This window comes from Sesamum indicum, linkage group LG15, assembly GCF_000512975.1.
Source record: "Sesamum indicum cultivar Zhongzhi No. 13 linkage group LG15, S_indicum_v1.0, whole genome shotgun sequence".
Classification (NCBI taxonomy): Eukaryota; Viridiplantae; Streptophyta; class Magnoliopsida; order Lamiales; family Pedaliaceae; genus Sesamum; species Sesamum indicum.
This window is the reverse complement of record NC_026159.1, coordinates 28,351-49,043: the sequence shown is the minus strand read 5'-3', so window position 1 is coordinate 49,043 and position 20,693 is coordinate 28,351. Positions and strand designations below refer to the sequence as shown.

The following is a 20,693-nucleotide window of genomic DNA, read 5'->3' as shown; positions in this document are numbered from 1 at the left end:
ACGACGCCAGCGCTTGGAGACAAGGGAAACGACGGCGGAGGAGGGTAGGGGAATGCGGTGGAAGATTTCTTGGAGAAGCTCATCGCAGAGAAGTGCGTCCATTTTAGTTTCAGTACTCTGCTTCTCCAAAGTGCGGATGCCGTTTTATTGTAGTTGAGGTGGTGATGGTGACAAGAAATAGAATTTGTATAGTCGCCACACGTTTTATTCTTCACTGATTTTGTTTCAATTAATTGTGGAGAAGAAAGATTTTCAAATTTTATAATAATTGAACATCACACAAATTCAAGATTCCATTGCTGCGAATGCTTCTATTCTTTTGTTGCTCCAAATTACAGTGGACAGTGGAGACGCTGCCACCAAAGTTTTTATCCAAATTAAATTAATTATATAATATATGTAATTAATTATTTTTTTAAATTATATATTAATTATACTATAAATATATTATATTTTTTATATAATTAATTTAAATTTAACAAAACTCTATTAAATTAAAATTTTCTCTCATCCTCACACACAACAAGAATCTTCTTTTTTTTTTGTCATCGTCACAATTGTGGATTTATTAGTTATTATATTAATTACAGTAAATTATAATGATTTCTCCTACAATTTTACTGTATACTTAATTATGAATATTTTTTCGTTGTTTGAAAAATTACGTATACTCTCTGATATTTAATGCAATTATGTAATTGTCAACTATACTCTTACTGTATTGGACAGGATGATGAAACACTTAATTAATATAAAAAATAAAATTATAATTTTTGGTACACAATGACATTTTGATCAGTTAACCATAAAAAATGAATGAAAACTTAATGGATATTGACGGAATAAAGTAATTTTAAACAGTTGTTAAAATCCAAAAGGTATTGATAAATTTTCAAACAACGATGAGTTATTTGTAATCACGTCAACATTTAAATAATTTTCATGAATGAACTAATAATTATATTTTTGTCTCCAAGTTAAATATGTTGGAATGATTAGTGAGAGTCATATCTACTCTTAGAGGGACGAGCCTATGACTGTGAGTAAACAGTTAGATACCAATCAAAGAACCTTCAATGCAATGAAATATATATTCTCTTCATTTTTTATAAAAAAAAGAAGTTGGTTTTCCATAATAATAATAATTTATCTTGTCAATTTCCCACTAAAAATATGAAGGGTCGAGTAACGAAACGGCGTTTGTGGTCCATAGTGTGATTTGTGGAGCTGAGTTGGTGGGGTTGGGGGGAAGGGGATGTGACCGTTGGTTAGCAGACACCTAGAGGATAGCCCACTTTTTATTACCCCATTTAAGTGAAAGTGATGATTGAGAGTGGCTGCATTCCCATTTTGTAGTGAATGAATGGATGCCTGCAATTGCGATCCAACCATCTTTCAACCCCACAATTACAGTTACAAACGAGTCAAGCTCACCCAAATGTTTTTTAATTTTCCAGACATCCTCATTTTCTGCTACATTCTTGAAACTAAAATGATAAATTATGTTAAAATTACTCAGGAAGTGTTTGCAAAAATTTTTGTTTTTATAAAAGTAATTTTTGTTGAAAAAATTGGAAGTTGTAGTAGAATCAAAAGTTGGTAGTGTTTGTTGAAAAAAAATAAAAAGCAGATAAAAGTTAAATTGGATAATGTTTGGAGAAAAATCACTTCTAAAATAAACTTAATTGATTAAAAATCATGTTGTCTCTATGTGTTAAAAAGATACTATTTTTTTTACATATTATTTCACTTATTTTTTTGTCAATTAGTAATTACTTTTCACAAAAAATAATAAATTCTATTTCGATTAGCATATTTTATTTTATTATAAAAAATGTGTGTAATCAAATAATAATATGTGAACAAAATAATATAATTTAGATGTTATAGCAAATAAAATATAAAAATTTTAAAATAATATGTGAAAGTGTAAATTTGATTATTGCTAAATTTTTCAATATTCAAATAATTTTAAATAGAAACGGGACGAAACAAGATGGGAGCTGTGATTTGTTATTCGGGTGTCGGGATGGGTCTGGAGTCTGGACGGGCCGGTCCTATTTCCATCCCTAATTATTAATTCCAGCTACATGGATGGATTAAGATCAGATCACAATCTAATCGAAATTCAAATCTTAATTGATTATCATGATTTCATAAAAAAAAATGAAAAAGAAAGTAAATTATTAGATAGAATTATGTGGATATCTCGTCAAATCAATCATAATAAACATGACCAAAATTGATTATTTAGAAAAGGGCTAAACCGCACGAAAGAATTATATTTGCATTCAAAATTGTCAATCATAAGACTAAAAGAGACCTAAGGAATGAATGAAAAATCTGAAAAAAAGCTGATGCCAATTCACACATTTTAAAAGTCTATTACAGTCAACTTGAACTGAAATTGGAGCACGGACCTTACGGTTTGAATCGCCTCCACCGCCGGTGGCGGGGGTTTTATTCCCGCCGTACAGCTTGTATCCCTCCTCCATGGCCACCCTTCCGACAACGCTCCATTATTATATCTCCTTTAACGATCAGGAGACCGGCTCATTTCCTATTTCCACCTCCACGAGCAAACTCAAATTCCGGAATTCATCCGCAATTCTGACCCTAGCTCGGCCCAGCTATCCTATCTGCAATTACAGTTCAGTTTACGCACTTACGCCTATTTCAGATGGGTTCAAGCAAAATCGAGAGGGGTGTTGCGATACAAGGAATGAAGCTCTTCACTTCAAAGGATGGATGGAGACTGTTCGCGACATTTTGCCGGGTGGAAGTTGGTGGAATTTGAATGATGTCGATCAGAACACCAATGGCTCTCCCGTTGCAGCGAAGCCCATGGCTGTTATGGAAGCTCTGAGCCAAATATGGGCGCTGGTAGCTGACGAGAAATGGATTCTGTACACGGCCTTTGGTGCTTTAACTGTTGCTGCGGTGCGTTTGCTGGTTTACGCAGTTTGTTTGTTCGGCTATATGTTTATGTCGTGTTTGAAGTGAATGTTTCTATCTGATTGAGCATTATCCTTAAACGATTTCTATTTTTATTAGGTATTCCAGTGATTACATGTTTATCAATGATTAGTTTTAATGTTGTAATTGGCGAGTAGTTTTCGGTGCATGGTTGAGATTTACAATTTTAATGGATAGCCAATCTTACATGCTTTACCTGCATACGTTGTACAGGTAGATTGTTTTGGTTGATTAGTGCATCCCCCTGATGCTGATTTTGATCACAACTACAAGTTTCCTTTAGCTTTGAAAGAAAAATAGTCCACGCTAATTTATTTTCTGTTTCTCGTTAACTGTTTTTTTTTTCTTTTTTGGTTTTATCCTTACTATAATTTATAATACATGTATTTCTGCAGCTGTCAGAAATATCAATGCCAGGGATACTGACAGCATCTGTCTTTTCAGCACAAAATGGTGAAACCTTGGTGTTCTATCAAAAATCACGGCTTCTAGTTTTCTTGTGTTTAATCTCAGGAATATGCAGGTTGTCTTTTGTTATTTATTTTTCCTTTCCTGTTCTTCTTTCAATTAACAGCTTATTCTGATTATTTTCCTGTGCATTGTTCAACCTTTCTGGGACTGCAGTGGCCTGCGAAGTGGATGTTTTGCTATTGCAAATATGATTTTGGTGCGTCGAACAAGTTACGGTTTCCTTTATTCACTTTTTTTTACCTTGATGTTTGAACAGTTAACACTTGGAGAAGCTCAGACCGTGATGTTTGGACAGTTCAGTTTCAATTCCATGGATCTAAAGTGGAAATTATAGGACAACCTTTTCCCCAACTTGCATTTTGGTTGGAGAAAATTTTCAGCAATTAGTTTATTAAAGGACTTGTTCCCTGTCAACATGTGGAGTTTTTTTTATCTCCAGCCCAGATACCTTCCCCAATTCTATATTGCATATATTTCTTCCCAAATGAGCATGCATACAAATCTGCAATTCATGGTAACGCTCATGCATTGTCTTCGGTCTCCATTTCTCTTCCATTCCAAAGTTTTACAAACCTACTGGTAGAACAAGTCAAAGGCCCAATAATTTATTTCAGTAGACCAGTTCCACTTTTGAGATCCGTGATCAGTGAAATAATGGAATTCTGAGTTGTAATTCATATACTAGTAAATATCTTACGGCAAAGATGAAATCAACAATAGATACTCCCTAAGATTATGTAAATTCTACTCATACACCATGTAGGGCATAGTTATCTTATGAACCTACAAGTCAATGAATTCAAGTTTTTGGCTTTTCTCAATGATCTTACTGTTATAGGCTGGATGCTGTGTACTTCTAGTGAATTATCCTGTTTGAGTATGTAAAGGACTTTAAACGAGAAGCTTGCTGTATGGTAGTATTCTTTTCATTTCAGCTAGTCCATTTCGTTTCTTTTAAACTATTTTATTGGATTGGTTATGTGCATGTCTGAACTTTATCATCAGCAGTCTACATGATCTTGATACTCAGAGTTAGGTTCTACAGTCAAACTGTTTTGTGGTTACATATTTTTTCATTCTAGCATTGCATTCTGTTATAGTTGTCATTTGGGATTTCAAAATAAATTAATTTCTAGCTCCTGTACATCTTTCATATGTTTTCGCGTGCCTGCTTTTTTAATTAAGAGTGCAGGCATCAATTGGTGTTTCTCAATTCGTGCAGGTTAAGCGTCTCAGGGAAACTGTATATAAATCTCTTCTACTTCAGGTCTGAATATTATCTGAATTATGCATACTGGAGTGACTTATGTACCTTAACCGTATGTATGTATGTTTTCAATCTTAACATTGAAGTGTTACATTCGGTGTAGGATATGACCTTTTATGATACAGAAGCAGTTGGTGATCTTAATAGCAGGATTAATTCAGATTGCCAACGGTTATCTCGTACCATTGGAAATGATATACATTTGATCCTGCGAAATTTTCTCCAGGTGACTACTCAGGTTAATTTTATATTTTTCCCTGATCTTGTTATTGTCTAATCTCTGATTGACTGACATTGTTGCAGGGGATAGGTGCATTTATCCACTTGATGACTTTGTCGTGTCCTCTTGCACTGTCTTCCCTGGTTGTATGCATTACTTTGTCAGCAACATTCCTTATTTATGGGCGGTAAGTATTAAAAATCTTCATGTACTCAACTTTATAGTGGATACCTTCTATTCCTAATTTATAAGATGATCTTTCATCAGCAGTATCATGGGAGTCTCACATATAAACATTAGAACTGTCTCAGATAGTAATCAACGCATGCTTATTAAATATTAACAAAAACTGACCTTGTCGAGATATGTGTGGTTATTCAATGCTTTGGTTTGGTGGTAATAAACTCATCACAGTACAAACTGGTGGATATTTCTTAGTTTTAACTTCTTAGTTCTTACTGTAGTTCAGCTAACTAGTACCGACCATTTGGTCGTGTTTCAGAGAAAATAAAGTATATTTTTCTCTTGGCTCATGATTTGTCTTTATTTTATGTAATATTTTAATTCACATTAGTGTGGATCAATTTCTTATCGTGTAAATATGAGTGACTATGGATCAAAGGGATATGTATGCATCTATAATGTGAATGTTCAATGAACAGATCCTTGTATAAGAAGTGTGTTTGTGCTGAACCATGTTATGACATTTGGAGAAACTGGAATTGTTGCTTTGACAGGTACCGGAAGAAAGCAGCACAGCTTGCTCAAGATTTTGTTGCTTCTGCCAATGAAGTAAATCACAAAACTGACTAGTATTTCGAATTGTCTCTTAATCTCATATATTTTTTCGAGATCAAGGATTCCTTTTCCCAAAAATTTCAGGTTGCACAAGAAACATTGTCTTCGACAAGAACAGTCCGAGCATATGGAACCGAAAGAGAAGAATTTCAGAGGTAGTGAATTTTTTTTTTTAAGATTGGTAAATTGCATCCATATCCCTCCATGATTGGTATGAAGTAATGGGGTGGGAATGGACTTGGCATTCCCAACTCCATTCCTATACATATGGTTGGTATAACTAGGTATAAGTAAGGAAAAGAATTGGTGATTCCATAGGAATCCCTATTCCCTTAGGAAAGGGAATCGTGATTCCATCCCTACACCATGGGATTATCTATTCCTATTATGTTGGCAATGGAATTTTTTTCCCCTTGATAAAATTATCCGTATAAACCAAATAAAACCTACCTCTTTTTCATCTTTCACTTTCTCTCGTCGTCTTTTTTGTCTTCCAGTTTCTCTCATCGGCTTCTTCGTCTTTCGATTGCTCTCATCATCTTCTTAAAGTTTATCAAGTAAATTTTATTGGCTTTCACTTTTTGGTATTTAGTCTTAATTGTTAATTTATTTTTTTGATCAAATATTGAGACAAAGTAGTAGATCGTTGTGATTATATTATACACATTAACTAATTTGGTTGTTCAAATCAATATAATACCTTTTGCAGAAAAATATTATTTATGTGTTCTAAGTAAATAAATAATTTTTCCCATAATCTTTTTTATTGACGTATTAGATGTTTTATAAATGCATTCAATGTTCCCAAAACAAAAATATATTAAAGGGTAAATTTGTCATAAAAATAATTTATGACAATCATGTGAACGGAATCAACTAAAGAAAGATCATCCCATTGCCTTATATTTCTCGTTTATACCAATCATAGGAATGCTATTCAAATATGATTCCTTTCCCATCCTTAATCCATTCCCACTCAATCCCATTCCAGCATACCAATCATGCCCTTTAGGTTTGGCTTAATTATAGACCCACCCTTATTGTTCGAAAAACTAGAATATGTTGAGACTTGAGATGATTGTGTACCCTCACACGATGACATTGAAATGACAACATTCCTGTTATGGTATTCCTGAAGAGAAGGTAAAGGAAAAACTAAAAAATATAAAATGAGGGAATTACTTTTTACTGTACAGGGGTCTATATAATATTTGATATTATAATTGTTGTTAATGTTGCATATTGAAATTCATGTATCTTATTTTTTTGACATATTAAAATTATATACTTTTCTTTTTATTATTTTGTTCTTTGCACAATTGTTTTTATTTCCATTTATTTTCCTCCTGGGTTCTACATCCATCCTGTTCATTCAGCCAATCCCATTACGATGTATATGTGACGTTGCTCTGGACCTCACTCGCGTTACCCTTCAAATATTAGTTTTTCTTTTTCATTCTTTGTGTACTATCATCTCACTACATGTTCTGCTCATTTTTCCATTTCTGTAAGCAAATTCATCTCTATGGACTGTATATTCTCAGAACAGAGGAAGAAGTGCAATCTAAGCTTTTTTTGGAGACACTATTCTAATGGGATATGAACTATCGTAAAACTAGTCAGAATGAACCCCGGCCATACTATTATGTGCCATGCCACATACTCTTCCGCCCACCTCCAGCCCCTTTTCTTACCACTCTACCCCATCCTCAGTCCCTTCCTACTAGCACGACAAACATCAGGGTTCTCTTTTCGTGAATTATCAAATGTCGGGGTCAGATTTGTAGATCAAGTCAAACCATAGGCGATTACCCTTTGAAATGTGAATATTGAAACGAGGCAATCATACATGGTGATACTTCATATCATGTTTATCTGTGCTCATGGCAGGCTTATTAGCATATGGAATTCGTTTTTAGGTACAAGCAATGGCTTGACAGGTTAGCATCCGTGGGTGTGCGAGAAAGTGTAGCTTACGGGTTCTGGACTCTTAGTTTCAGCACATTTTACCGGTCCACACAGGTCTTGCTCTATTTTATGGATTCATGAAGTTTGTATCCTGTTAGATAGATACATGCAACTAATCTTTTCTGACATGTTATATTATCCTAATTAGCTATCAATTTATATTTTGTAGGTTTTGGCAGTCCTGTTCGGAGGAATGTCTATATTGAGTGGTTGCGTGTCGGCTGAGCAACTGACCAAGTATGTTTTGTATTGTGAGTGGTTAATTTATGCCGCCTGGAGGTTGCAAGACAGCATGTCATCCTTACTTCAGTCCCTTGGAGCCTGTACAAAAGTATTCGAGTTGATGCATCTTCCACCCAGTAGCGAATTCCTGTAGCGAATTCCCTTTTTCGCCCTCATTCTTTTTGGTCTTAGACACAATAAGTTTGTGTGATTGGTGCATCCTATTGCATCTATAACTTCCATCCTGCGCCAACGGCTCTCTTGATCCCAGAGATATATTAGACTGCAGGCTGCATGTAGCCCTTCTAAGAAACAGAAGATGGACATGATGAAATTAAGCATATGCAGCAGAGTTATAAATAGATAGTAAAGTTGCAGAGTTGTAAGCAGGTAGTAGAGTTGCTATTTTCTTAAAACTTACTTTTCTCTTCTTTTTAGTTAATTAGTTTTAACTAAAGCAGCAGTTATTAGTTGGTCGTAATTAGGTGATTAGTCAGTTAACATTCTGAGCTTATTGAAGCTCTGGGTTTGTACTCTCGATGCATGTCGACGGGAAATATGCAGATAACCCGATACTGTGTCCTTGTATGTCCATATGTGAATTGACACTGGGTTTAATTAATTGAAAAGGCCACAGTTTTAGATATTTTTCCAACTTTAACTTTACCAGGATTAACTGCCTTCCTGGTATCTTACACATTCCCCATGGTTTGTTTAACTTGCGTGAAACATTCAGATATAAATCTGTTGAAAGGTTGAGCTCATGGCATAGGTGGAAGATCACATTAATTATCTTTCTCTTCGCCTTCCTGAGGCAGTCGGCAGTAAGGTAAGCAGCAAGTGTTGTGTGTGTTTGAATTCGTTACTTTGATATGAATTTAATTGTTCCATGCATGAGCAAAATAGAGACGCTGCGACTCCCTCTGCGATGTGTATCTGTCTTGCTCTATCCTGTTTCCCATGCCTTGTGGACATTCACTCGGCGACGAGAATATGCACCACTACTAGTTGCTGCGTAGTTATATTCTTCATCTGCACAAGGCGGCGTTTGCAGATTCTTCTTCATTTTTTGAACTATAAAGAGGTGAATTAATTATCTTTACAAACCGAACCTAATGCTTTACTTGATTCTCATAGCTTTTAGGCGCATCTGTATTTAATTGTAAATGCTTCTAGGTTCTGTCAGCTTTTTGTACCTTTTTCTTCCCTTTCCCTCCATAAAGTTTTAATTTACTCTTCAATGTTTTTCCCACTATAAAATTCTGGATCCAAACACGACCTCCATGCGAGCAATTATTTTCTGGAAATTTTTTACATAATTCAGACACCTACAGATGGGTGCAATTAGGAAATAAAGCACCAACGCAAATAACACTGCTTCCAATGTTGTATATGAAAACATTATTGGAGCTAGCTAGCTAGCTAGCTGGTAGAATACAGTTGCAGTAATAAGAAGCGGTGGTGGTTGGCATGTTTCTCAGAGCTGCTCCAGGGCATGTGTGTTGAAATTACTGGGTTGTGGAACTTGTTGATGAGGAAGCCCTTTAACCTCGTCTGGTCTTTCCTTGTTAGTGCTGGAATTGGATTTCTCCTCATTTAACCCTTTGTCTTTGGTGCTGCTCTCATCGTTTTCACCTATCACGTCTTTGCTCGACTTCTCTTCCGCTTTCGCAGTTTTCTTCAAGCTTTCCATGTCTGATGCTTTAATTCGGGTGAAGAAAACACACAAGCCCCACGGCACCAGCTTTTTATTATGTTTTCTCTCAATATATATTATTGAGGTGGACAGGTTGCATTAAATTTTAGATGCCACGCCCACTTCCGCTTGGAGATGTGCTAAGTTGCTGCCAACGCCACGTGGTTTCGTACAGAAGGAGCAGAGCCCCCAGTATATATGTAATGGCATGAAATTAATTTTTAAAAGAATTTGATTGAATAGTGAACTTTAATATGAGTTGGGAAGTTTAACAATATTTTTATAATTATAGTAATTTGATGTTAGTAATATTAAAATTATTATTTTAAATTTAAAAATTCTTCTCCTTTTATAATAGTAGAGATAATATTTTTTAAGATAAATTAAATAGAAAATTGGATCATCAAAAAGTATAAATACGGTAAATTCATCTTCCATATCATCAACCTCTATCCCATATCTCTCAACCCATTACTCCATATTTCCTCTCACGTTCGTCATATATTTTTTTTTCACTCATAAACTTTTATATTTTGATAAATTCATAAATTATAATTTATTTTTTGTCTCTAATTTTTTCTTATATTTATTTCTTATTACATGCTTTTTTTTCTTTCTTTATGAATGAAGGACTAGTAAAGTATAAACCCCTGACATTAGTGGCACCGCCCAGCATCAGTCAAGGACACGTGGCCCACTCCAAATCCATCTTTTGCAATTTTACTTTCCCCCAAAAACCCTGCACAAAACCCTAATCCTCCTGTTCCCAGTACTTCCCACTTGCCACTAATAATTTCGCTCTCTTCCCCCTTCTTCTTTCCTTTTTCAAAAATCTTTCACTCCACAGCTCATCACTCACTCTCCTTCCTCCTTAATGATCTCTCCTTCTCCACCATTTTCACCTGAAAACTTAAGATATGTTTCGTTTAACTCTCTTCTTCACATCTTCACTCCTTCTAATGGCACTACACCACACTACCTCGCATTTAGGCGTCGGTCCTCACATCGCCGATGTAAACATACTCTTGCCTCCCAAAATGACTCACCCTGTTGAGTATAGACTTCAGGGCAGCGATGGTTGCTTCAAATGGTACATATTTATTGTTTTCTGCTTTCTGCTTTTCTTTTCTGTTTTTTTTTTTTTTTTTTTATATGAAGTAGTTTTCATATTTTGATTTTCTGTGCTTAGGTCATGGGACCATCATGATATATTATCAGTGTTGCCGGAGTTTAATTCGAGCAGCCATTGCTCAATGAGTGCGCGATTGAAGTCCATTGCTCCTTTTGGCGGCCGAAAGGAGACTGCTGTTTATGCGACTGATTTGAATACTGGAATGGTGATTCGTTGCAAGGTTTATATAGATATGGTCTCTAGGATCCAGATATTCCATAACTCTGTCAAGCTTGATCTTGATGGTCTTGCTACTCTTCGCGTCCGTGCCTTTGATAGTGAAGGTATTCTTTTCTTGTCAAAACTACTGATCTGGTGATTGATTTCGACCATGCTGGTTTAATGAATTTAATGCCATTTTGTCATGCATTCTTTTTTTTTTTTGGCCTTCTCTATTTCAATTTTTGGTATCAAAGTTTTTGATGAGTAGTTCTTTTTTTCTTCTTCTGCTTCTTTCTGTCCCTTATGAGAAGAGTACGATTCATTTGAGATTCAATTTTGTGTGATGCTTTAAGATTCTGTTTAGTTTTATGCCTCTTTTGTTCTGGTCTTTTACTATGTTGATTCTCCATATTCTGATGGAAGATGGTAAGTTAGTAAATTAGGAGGTGATTTCAAAAAGGCTAATGCAGGAAGTCTTCGTACTAAATGGATTCACATGCTAAATGTACATCTGTATTCGTTGTCTTCCTAATTCACGCGTGCTACAGTAGCCAGTAGTGAGTATAAGGTAATGAATCAGTAGGAATACGGGAGCTGACTGCTGGTATTATGCAGTTATGAGAACAAAAGAACTTGGCAAAAAAAGAAATCAACTGAAACTCATGGGGTCTGGAGTTGGAAGGACAAGGGAGAATAAAAAAGATATACATAAGTTAAGTGGGTCCTGAATCTTTTATGAAAATGCTAAAACTCATTCATACTGTTTATATTCTCTGTCAATAAGATGTTGGAACTTCAGCTTCTAAACACGAATACCATAAAAACTTAGGGGGTACAGGTTGATCTAATGGTTGCATTTAGTTCTACTTCTAGAGCCAAAATTTCGTTGTAGTGCTACCTCCTTTGGTTGTAGTTTCCTTAAAATTCTCTTTGTATGCTCTACAATTCTCGGACTTCGTAAGCAACAAAGCTTTACTGATTTTCAGTATATCTGAGCTATTTCCTGTTGTGAGTGCTCAATATTGTTCTAATGCATATATATGAAGGTCGTTCCTACATTTTTCTGTTGTGAATTATCTGATCTTTTTATTTTCCTTGTGATCTGACTGTTATCCAGAAAATGTTTTTTCCTCCTTGGTGGGCCTTCAATTTATGTGGAAATTGATGCCTGAAACCCCTGGATCACCGCATAACCTTGTGCACGTTCCTTTGAAGGACTCTCCATTAAGCGATTGTGGTGGCTTGTGTGGCGACTTGGATATCCCAGTAAAGCTTGAAGAAAGTGGTGTATTCTCGGATTTGTATGTGGTGAAAGGCACTGAAATCGGCCATGAGATTGTATCTGTTAATTTGCTAGAACCATCATTGGAGCACTTGGCAGACAAGATTGTTTTGACAGTTGCAGAAGCAATGTCTCTAGATCCTCCATCACCTGTATATGTCCTCGTCGGTGCTGTTGTCCATTATACTGTTAAAGTTATCCGTAGTAATACTCCAGAAGTTGTAAGTTTGCCATCCCCATTTCATCAGTGGTCTGTTTTGAACTCTTCAGTTGCTCAAGTGGACAGAGCATTGGGTACAGTTCAAGCATTGAACTTGGGGGCAACAACAATTGTTGTTGAAGACACTAGGGTTGTTGGACACATGCAGATATCATCTCTTCATGTTGTCTTGCCTGATAATTTATTATTATTTCTGTCACCTCTTTCTCCTTCTGGTGGTCATATTGAGGGTGTCAAGCCTATTTCCTCTGTATCACGCTGGTATGTTGTGGCTGGGCGACTGTATCTTGTTCATGTTAAGGTTTTTTTGCCAGGACCTGGTGCAGAAGAAATTTTTATAACAGAAAGTGATGAGATAGAGCTGCACGACAATCAGGATGAATTCTGGAATATGCTCCCAGTTTCAGAAGGTCTTACAACTAAGAAGAATTATAGACTTCTAAGTGCGAATTCATATGGATTGGGAAAGCTTACAGCAACTTTAGCTTACAGCACAGGTCATGATGTAAGGAAAGAAGTTGTCAAGGTTGTTCAAGAAGTTATGGTATGTGACCAAGTTAAATTCATTATGGAAGGAGACAGTAGTATTTCTCACAGAGTTCTCCTCCCATGGGTCCCTGGTGTCTATCAGGAGCTGGAGCTTAAAGCAAGTGGAGGTTGCGCAATGTCCTCCAGTGACTATAAGTGGTTTTCTTCGGACATGACTGTTGCTTCTGTATCTGTCTCTGGTATTGTTCAGGCAAAAAGGCCTGGAAAAACAACTATTACAGCAGTGTCCATCTTTGACTCATTGAATTATGATGAGATGGTTGTTGAAGTTTCTACCCCCTCATCGATGGTCATGCTGCCTAACTTTCCCGTGGAGACGCCTGTTGGGACACATCTTCAAGCTTCTTTAACATTGAAAGCGTCGAGTGGTGCCTATTTCTACGCATGTGATGCTGTCAGGTCCTCTATAAGATGGAAAACCGAGAGCGACTCTTTCTTAATTGTAAACTCAACTGACGAAGTTTTTGCTTCAGACAAGCAAGAAGCCGTGCATTCCTCATCTTTTGGTCCTCCATGTGCATGGACCCACATATATGCTTCAAGTACTGGTAGAACTGTGGTGCATGCAACATTGACTAGAGAAAGTCAACAGTATGACCATTTCAGTAGTGGATCTATTGTTTTGAAAGCGTCCTTGTCCATTGCTGCCTATTCACCACTTATTGTGCATCAGGCAAGTGATGGGAACCAGTTTGGTGGCTATTGGTTTGATTTGGCACGTACAGAATCTCAGCATCAGCTGAACAATTTAGATCATTTATATCTTGCGCCAGGCACTCATTTGGACATAATGCTTCATGGTGGACCAGAAAGGTGGGGCAAAGATGTTGAATTTATTGAAACTGTGGAAGTATTGGATGAACAGATTTCTTATGTGAAAGATGGAATTTTCATCCATCAAATGTCCACCAACTATGGTAATCCATACAGAATAGGATGCAAAAGCTTGGGAACCTTTAAACTTATTTTCAGACGTGGAAACTTAATTGGGGAAGACCATAATTTGCCTGCTGTGTCTGAGGTGCAATTATTAATTATGTGTAGCTTTCCATCTTCAATTGTGATAATAGTTGATGAAGCTTTGAATACTCCTTCAGTTATACAGTTGGCAGCTCGGGCTGATCGCACACCTGGAGGAATTCGTACCTCTCCAGTCACAGTAGCCAATGGACGCAGAATAAGAATGTCAGCTGTTGGTCTGAGTGATTCTGGGAAAGCTTTTGCAAATTCATCTTCTCTCAGTTTAAAATGGGAACTAACTGAATGTGAAGGGTTGGCTCTTTTGGACGATGCTTACAATTCAGCAGTATATTCCAGTTGGGAAAGATTTTTGATTTTGCAAAATAGATCTGGTGTGTGCATTGTGCGATCCACTGTTATTGGTCTTATTGATTCTCTTAGCCATTCTGATTTTGCCACAATGTTTGAAGCTTCTACAAATTTTCTTGTCGATGCTATCCAGCTGCAGCTTGTTTCTTCTATTAGAGTCAGTCCTGAATTCAGCTTGTTGTTTTTCAGTCCGGAAACTAGGTTGAATATTTCTATAACCGGAGGGAGCTGTTTCTTTGACACGCTGGTAAATGATACTCAAATTGTCGAAGTAACACAACAACTACCTGCTTATGAGTGTTCACAACTAGTGTTGGCTCCTAAAAGCCTGGGGTCAGCACTTGTGACAATTCAAGATATCGGGCTTGTTCCTCCTCTGGCTGCATCTTCTACAGTCCAAGTTGCAGAGATGGACTGGATTAAGATTTTAGCAGGAGAACGCATAAGCATTGAGGAGGGGAGTATTCAGTCTATAAACTTTTTGGTTGGGGTTGCTGATGGCCGTATTTTTGACCCTTCTCAGTACATTTACATGAGGATTCGTGTTCATATTGCAGAAAGTATAGTTGAGGTTGTGGAGAATTATGATTTTCCAATACCAACTGATGGTTTTGTGCAGGCGCCAAATTTCACATTACAAGCTAGACGTCTTGGGGTTACAAACATATATCTTAGTGCTATCCAACATTCTGGGATTGAAATAATGAGTCAGATAGTTAGTGTGGAAGTATACGCCCCACCAAGAATACATCCCAGTAATATATTCCTTGTACCAGGAGCATCATATATGCTCACAGTAAGAGGAGGCCCTGAAATTGCTTCACGTGTTCAGTATGCCAGTATGGATGATCAGACTGTTAACATTCACAAGTTCTCAGGACGTGTCTTGGCAATTTCGCCAGGAAACAGTACCCTAGTCGCCACAATATATGGTGATGGTGATATCTTGCTTTGTCGAGCATATGGCAAAGTTAGCGTAGGGATTCCTTCATCAGCTGTTTTAAATGCTCAAAGTGAACAGCTTGCTGTTGGCCGCAGGATGCCAATACACCCTTCTTTGTCCGATGGGAATTTGTTTTCCTTCTATCAGCTCTGTAACAATTTTAAGTGGGCTGTGGAGGACAAAGGTGTATTGGATTTTCAGGAGGCAAACCATGCACATATTGTAGGGCATAGCGCTGTGAAAACATATCAAACTGACTCCTTGGATGGGCAAGACCTTAATTTTATTCAAGTTCTGCATGGAATATCTGCCGGCAAGACGAATATTGCAGTTTCATTCTCTTGTGATTACAAATTGTCTAATTCATTCTCGAAGTCAATGTTCTATAGTGCATCTATGTCATTGTGGGTGGTCCCGGATCTTCCACTTGCTCTTGGATCACCAATTACTTGGATCCTCCCTCCTCATTATACCTCATCAGATCTATTACCTTCATCTTCACATGTCTACAGTAAAGGGGATTCATTGAGTGACAAAGGTATCACTTATTCATTGTTAACACAGTCCAAGAGGAAGAATGATGAGATGGGAGATGATGATATATATATTGATGGGGCTAAAATTATAACTAAGGAGTTGGGCAATCTTGCATGCATTCACGCAAAAGACAGGTCAACTGGGAGGACTGAAGTTGCATCTTGTGTTAGGGCTGCGGAGGTGGCTCAAATCAGAATAATGGCAGATGAGTTTCCAGTTCTCATGCTGGCTGTAGGAGCTGAACTCGATCTTCAAACCAAATACCATGATTCTCTTGGAAATCCTTTTCACGAGGCTCATAACATTACGCTGTTTGAAGTGGAAACTAACTATCCTGATATTGTGTCAATTGACAAAGGTGATGGTCATGGAAACATCCATCTTTGGGCAAAAAGCCAGGGAATGGCTCTGGTTCAAATAGCTTTTGTAAGTAATCCTCAGAAATCAGTCTATGCGGTGATTTGTGTTGGTCCTCAGCTGTATCCCCAGAATCCCGTCATCCACAAAGGAAGTGGTCTTAACTTCAACATAAAAGGACTGAGTGATTCTGCATCAGGCCAGTGGTTCAGTGCCAACGAAAGTATTCTGCTTGTTGAGAGGCTATCTGGAAAAGCTGAAGCTATAGGAGAAGGTACCACCCTTGTTCGCTTTGAGAGTTCAACTTCTAAGCTTCATACTACAGTTACTGTATTGAAAGGGAATGTCGTGTCCGTTGATGCTCCCAGGGAGATACTCACAAATGTGCCATTTCCAGCGAAAGGATATGCTTTCTCTGTAAAATTCAGTGATGCTCACAACCATCCACATGAAGCTTCCGGGACCAACATGCTATTCTTGTTTGACTGTGAAGTTGATCCACCTAACATTGGTTTTGTTAAACCCTGGAAGGATCTTGACACTGGTAATTCATATTGCTTGTTCTTCCCCTACTCTCCGGAGCATTTGGCACGTTCAGCTCCCAATTCGGGTGATACTCTTCAGCAGGTTTCTGTTTCTGTTAGGGCTTCACTTAGAGGAGACCATCACATTTCTGGTTCTGCATCTGCGCTCTTCATTGGAGGATTTACTATTCTTGGAATGGACAAAAAATTGTTGCGTCTGAATCTAACACGAGACTCCAGCGAGAGTGTTGTAACAATAATTGGGAATAGAGATGTTGAAGTTAACTGGCATGATAAGAATCGCCTGTCTGTCAGGCCCATCCATGGTGCAGATCCTGCAGTCGGAAAATATGTTCAATACGAGGTCAAAGTTCGTGGAGCTGAGAGATTCCAAGATGAACTTACCTTCTCACTACCAGCCACAGGTCAGAGTGTTGGAATTAATATTAGCTATGTCCCTGAGGAGAGCAAAGCAGTAGCAAAACCAGCAAATGTGACTGTATGGGCTGGTGCATCTGGTCTTCTCATTCTGTTGATATTGACAGTGACTTTCATCATATGTTACCTTGATAGACCAGATAGATCTGGACCACCTGTTGCTTCCAGCAGTCCAAGTATTGCAGCACCTGCGACTCCTGAGCGCAGTAGTCCTGCTATTATAAATGACCAGTCTCCTCGGACACCACAGCCATTCATAGACTACGTTAGAAGGACTATAGATGAAACTCCGTATTACAGGCAAGACTTTAGGAGGAGGGCTAATCCACAAAATACATTCTAGCTTAATGGTCAAGATTTTACTGTCTACTATGGGTCGCATTGTCTTCAAAGTGAATTTAACTTGAAAGTTGAAGAATTATGTCGAGAAATCTGTCCATACTGCATAGACATCTAATGTATCATTTGTGTAATTCAGGTTCTGTTTGGTAGGAAATTACAGTGTACTAGGGATGAAGTCTTATTGTAGTTATGGTGGATAAACTGCATTAAGTGGCTCTGGGAAGTTGTTGGCTACATTGTATCAATGTGTTAAGCTTGGGATAGAAGAGTTGTGAAGATTGCCACCAAAGTCGATTCAAAAACAGTGATTCATCTCCATTAAAGAAGTGATACTACCTACGCATTAAAGAAAAGAAAAACTGTTCAAGTTAGAATTTACAAACTCTTGTATAAATAGGAGATAGATTGCCATTTGAATTCATTGTTGGTGGCGGTGGTTAGTAAAACTTAGAATTGGAGGAATTTTTTATTTGGTAGCGGAAGTTAAAAGCAGGGTGGTAGGAGGGCCAAAATAAAAAAAATTATGAAATCGTAATTATTATTTGTGGATGCGTAGTCTCGCACGCTTGCTTTCCATTAAAATATAAAAGCGAAAATAAAAATTCAGCTGCCGAACAATTGACCAATCAATCTCACGGTCCCCTTTAACGCTGTTAGGGTTTCGGCTATATTGAAAATCGTCGATAGCCATCGAATATTCGAACGCCATAACACACCGCCCATATCCTTCCAGACCCTTGCTTCTATCGGCTGCGGGCGCGGCGCTTCTTCTACCGGCGTTAAACCCTCCTGCTTCACTCATGGACGAGCATCAAAATGCCACCGAATTGGAACGCCTGCCCGACGGAGATGCTAACGATGTTGACAGAACCTCTCCTGACGTGAATTTCGATACCTCTCATCCTCACACCGGTGATGGAGCTAGTCCTGGGTAATTTGGGAATAACAAGCGCTTTTTATTTATTTATTTTTTGTTTCTATTTGCGGCATAAAAGGTTTGATTTTCTGTTTCAATGTTTTATGCGAGGTAGTAAAATATTTATTGGAGGTCTTGCTCGAGAAACAACTTCTGGTAATAGCATCTCCCGTTCTTTGTTGTTGCATTTGTTTATGTTGCGATTCAATTTAGTGACGGAAGCACTAAAATGGAAGGAATAACCAAATCTAGGAATAGGAACAGTATTCGACTACGTGCTTCAAGAGTATCGTTGTCATACTTATTTTGTGATGGGACAATATGTTTGATTTTAGTTCACAATACTCTATGTTCTGTTTTTTCCAGGCAAAGTGAGCCTTAATGTTTATTCTTACCGCTTTTCTTGATCTCCGATTTCTGATTGAAAATGCAGCTCAATTTATCAAGCATTTTGGTAAATATGGAGAGATTACAGACTCTGTGATAATGAAGGACCGGAAAACAGGGCAGCCTCGTGGGTTCGGGTTTGTGACATATGCTGACCCATCAGTGGTTGATAGAGTCATTGAGGACACTCACGTTATTCATGGAAAGCAAGTATGGCGACTCATTTTTCTTTTTAACTTGTAGCGCTGTTGTTTTAATTACCATTTTAAATTTGTCTTTTTTGTTGGGCTGGTTTTCTTATGTGTGTATTTCTTTGTAATTTTTCAAGGTAGAAATAAAGAGGACTATACCAAGAGGAGCTAACTCCAAAGATTTTAAGACTAAGAAGATTTTTGTTGGTGGGATTCCAACAACTGTTGGTGAAGGTAATTGATTGTAGGTGTTTTTGGACAAAATAAATGTGTCCTGACTTCAGTAGTGGCCCCGTGATTTTTTGGAAGGAAAAATTTTGAGATACTGATTTAGCTGCATGTATTATGTGCCAGATGAATTCAGGGACTTCTTTTCAAACTTTGGAGAGGTGAAGGAGCAACAGATTATGAGGGATCATTCTAGTGGTCGGTCTCGTGGATTTGGATTTATCACGTTTGAGTCTGAACAGTCTGTTGATGATCTCTTAGCTAATGGTAACCGGCTTGATTTTGCTGGAACTCAGGTTTGTAGAATACATTTTAACAAATGATTCTTTTAGTGCATATCCATAAAGCAATAAATGTTCTGATTTCCTGAATATGTAACTCCAAATTGTATTCTGTTTAAAAATAGAACTTGGGAAAATGAAGTCTTTAAGGTCGTTCTGTGGCATTAGGGGCAAAAATTATGCTTAACTACTAACAAGAATTTATTATTTTATACTCTGCAGTTTCCTGATTTTAGTTGGTTTGTTTCTTGAGACAAGGTTACATTTAGTTGGAAGTCAATCAAATGAATTCTTTGACCTCAAATTCTGAAAACCTGTCAGTCTGAGACAGTGCATGTTAATTCGTAGAATTATTAATTCCTTTTGTTCTCTGTGTTTGTAGGTTGAGATCAAGAAGGCAGAGCCTAAGAAGCCTAATCTTCCACCGCCTCCATCCAGGCGTCAAACTAATTCTAGAGCTGCATTTGGTGGAGGATATGGTGAGACTTATGGAGGATATCGTGGTGGTGGATTTGGTGGCAGTGGTTTTGGTTCCGATTCTTATAGATCGGGTGGAGCATATGGAGGTAGAGCTAGTGGATACGGTGGATATGGTGGAGGTGAATTTGGTGCATATGGAGGATATAGTGCCGGTAGTTATGGAGGTCTAAGGGCAGACCCCTCATTAGGATACTCTAGTCGTTTTGGGGGTGGCTTTGGTAGAGGTTATGATCTAGGCGGTGATTACGCTGGGCCAGGTGATAGTTATGCTGGCTATGGTGGTGGTGGTGGTGCTGCTGGTTTTGGAGGTGGCTATGGAGGTGGTTATGATGCTGGTTTTGGTGGCGGCTATGGAGGCGGTAGTGGAGGTGGTGCACTTTATGGAAGTAGAGGCGGCTATGGTGGTGCTGGGAGTGGAAGGTACCATCCTTATGGAAGATAAAGCAGAATTTAAATGTTAAAAGAGTAAAATCATTTTTAGTTTTAGAGTCATCAGAAAACCTTGTCCAAGGATATAAGATGCTTATTATTTGTTCAAATAGGATTCCCTGTTCTCATTTCTGAACTGTTATGTATGAAGATTTGATGGTTGCTTCCAGCCCTTTGTTTTATTGGGAAGAAGTGAACCTGATTCTTGGATGGTTAGTTTATCAGTCATTAGATTTACTTAATATTGGTCAGCCTCCAGGTACATCTAGGAACTCAGAATTGAGCGGAACCACATTAGAGCTTAACACC

General features: G+C 37.7%; 3 protein-coding genes across 4 annotated transcripts; all 3 read left to right on the top strand.

The window, feature by feature from the left end:
- Positions 2,288-8,568, top strand: LOC105177094 (ABC transporter B family member 26, chloroplastic). Of its 2 annotated transcripts, none has more exons than XR_002288401.1 (10): positions 2,288-2,940; positions 3,372-3,499; positions 3,601-3,643; positions 4,670-4,714; positions 4,818-4,940; positions 5,018-5,121; positions 5,672-5,726; positions 5,817-5,887; positions 7,623-7,754; positions 7,870-8,011. XR_002288401.1 is itself a non-coding variant. In XM_011100118.2 (10 exons), exons 1-10 carry the CDS (start codon positions 2,494-2,496, stop codon positions 8,074-8,076), a joined length of 1,326 nt encoding a protein of 441 aa, XP_011098420.1. In that variant the 5' UTR covers positions 2,290-2,493; the 3' UTR covers positions 8,077-8,568. The 2 variants fall into 2 exon arrangements, 1 of the variants encoding a protein (XP_011098420.1); XM_011100118.2 differs by having other exon boundaries at positions 2,290-2,940; positions 7,652-7,754; positions 7,870-8,568.
- On the top strand, positions 10,268-17,735 carry LOC105177092 (nuclear pore complex protein GP210). Its single transcript, XM_011100115.2, has 3 exons — positions 10,268-10,708; positions 10,808-11,073; positions 12,069-17,735. Exons 1-3 carry the CDS (start codon positions 10,536-10,538, stop codon positions 17,471-17,473), a joined length of 5,844 nt encoding a protein of 1,947 aa, XP_011098417.1. The 5' UTR covers positions 10,268-10,535; the 3' UTR covers positions 17,474-17,735.
- Positions 18,072-20,621, top strand: LOC105177093 (heterogeneous nuclear ribonucleoprotein A1-like 2). The gene is made up of 6 exons (XM_011100116.2): positions 18,072-18,403; positions 18,504-18,544; positions 18,822-18,985; positions 19,104-19,200; positions 19,321-19,490; positions 19,858-20,621. The coding sequence occupies exons 1-6, from the start codon at positions 18,273-18,275 to the stop codon at positions 20,395-20,397; spliced, it is 1,143 nt and encodes a 380-aa protein (XP_011098418.1). The 5' UTR covers positions 18,072-18,272; the 3' UTR covers positions 20,398-20,621.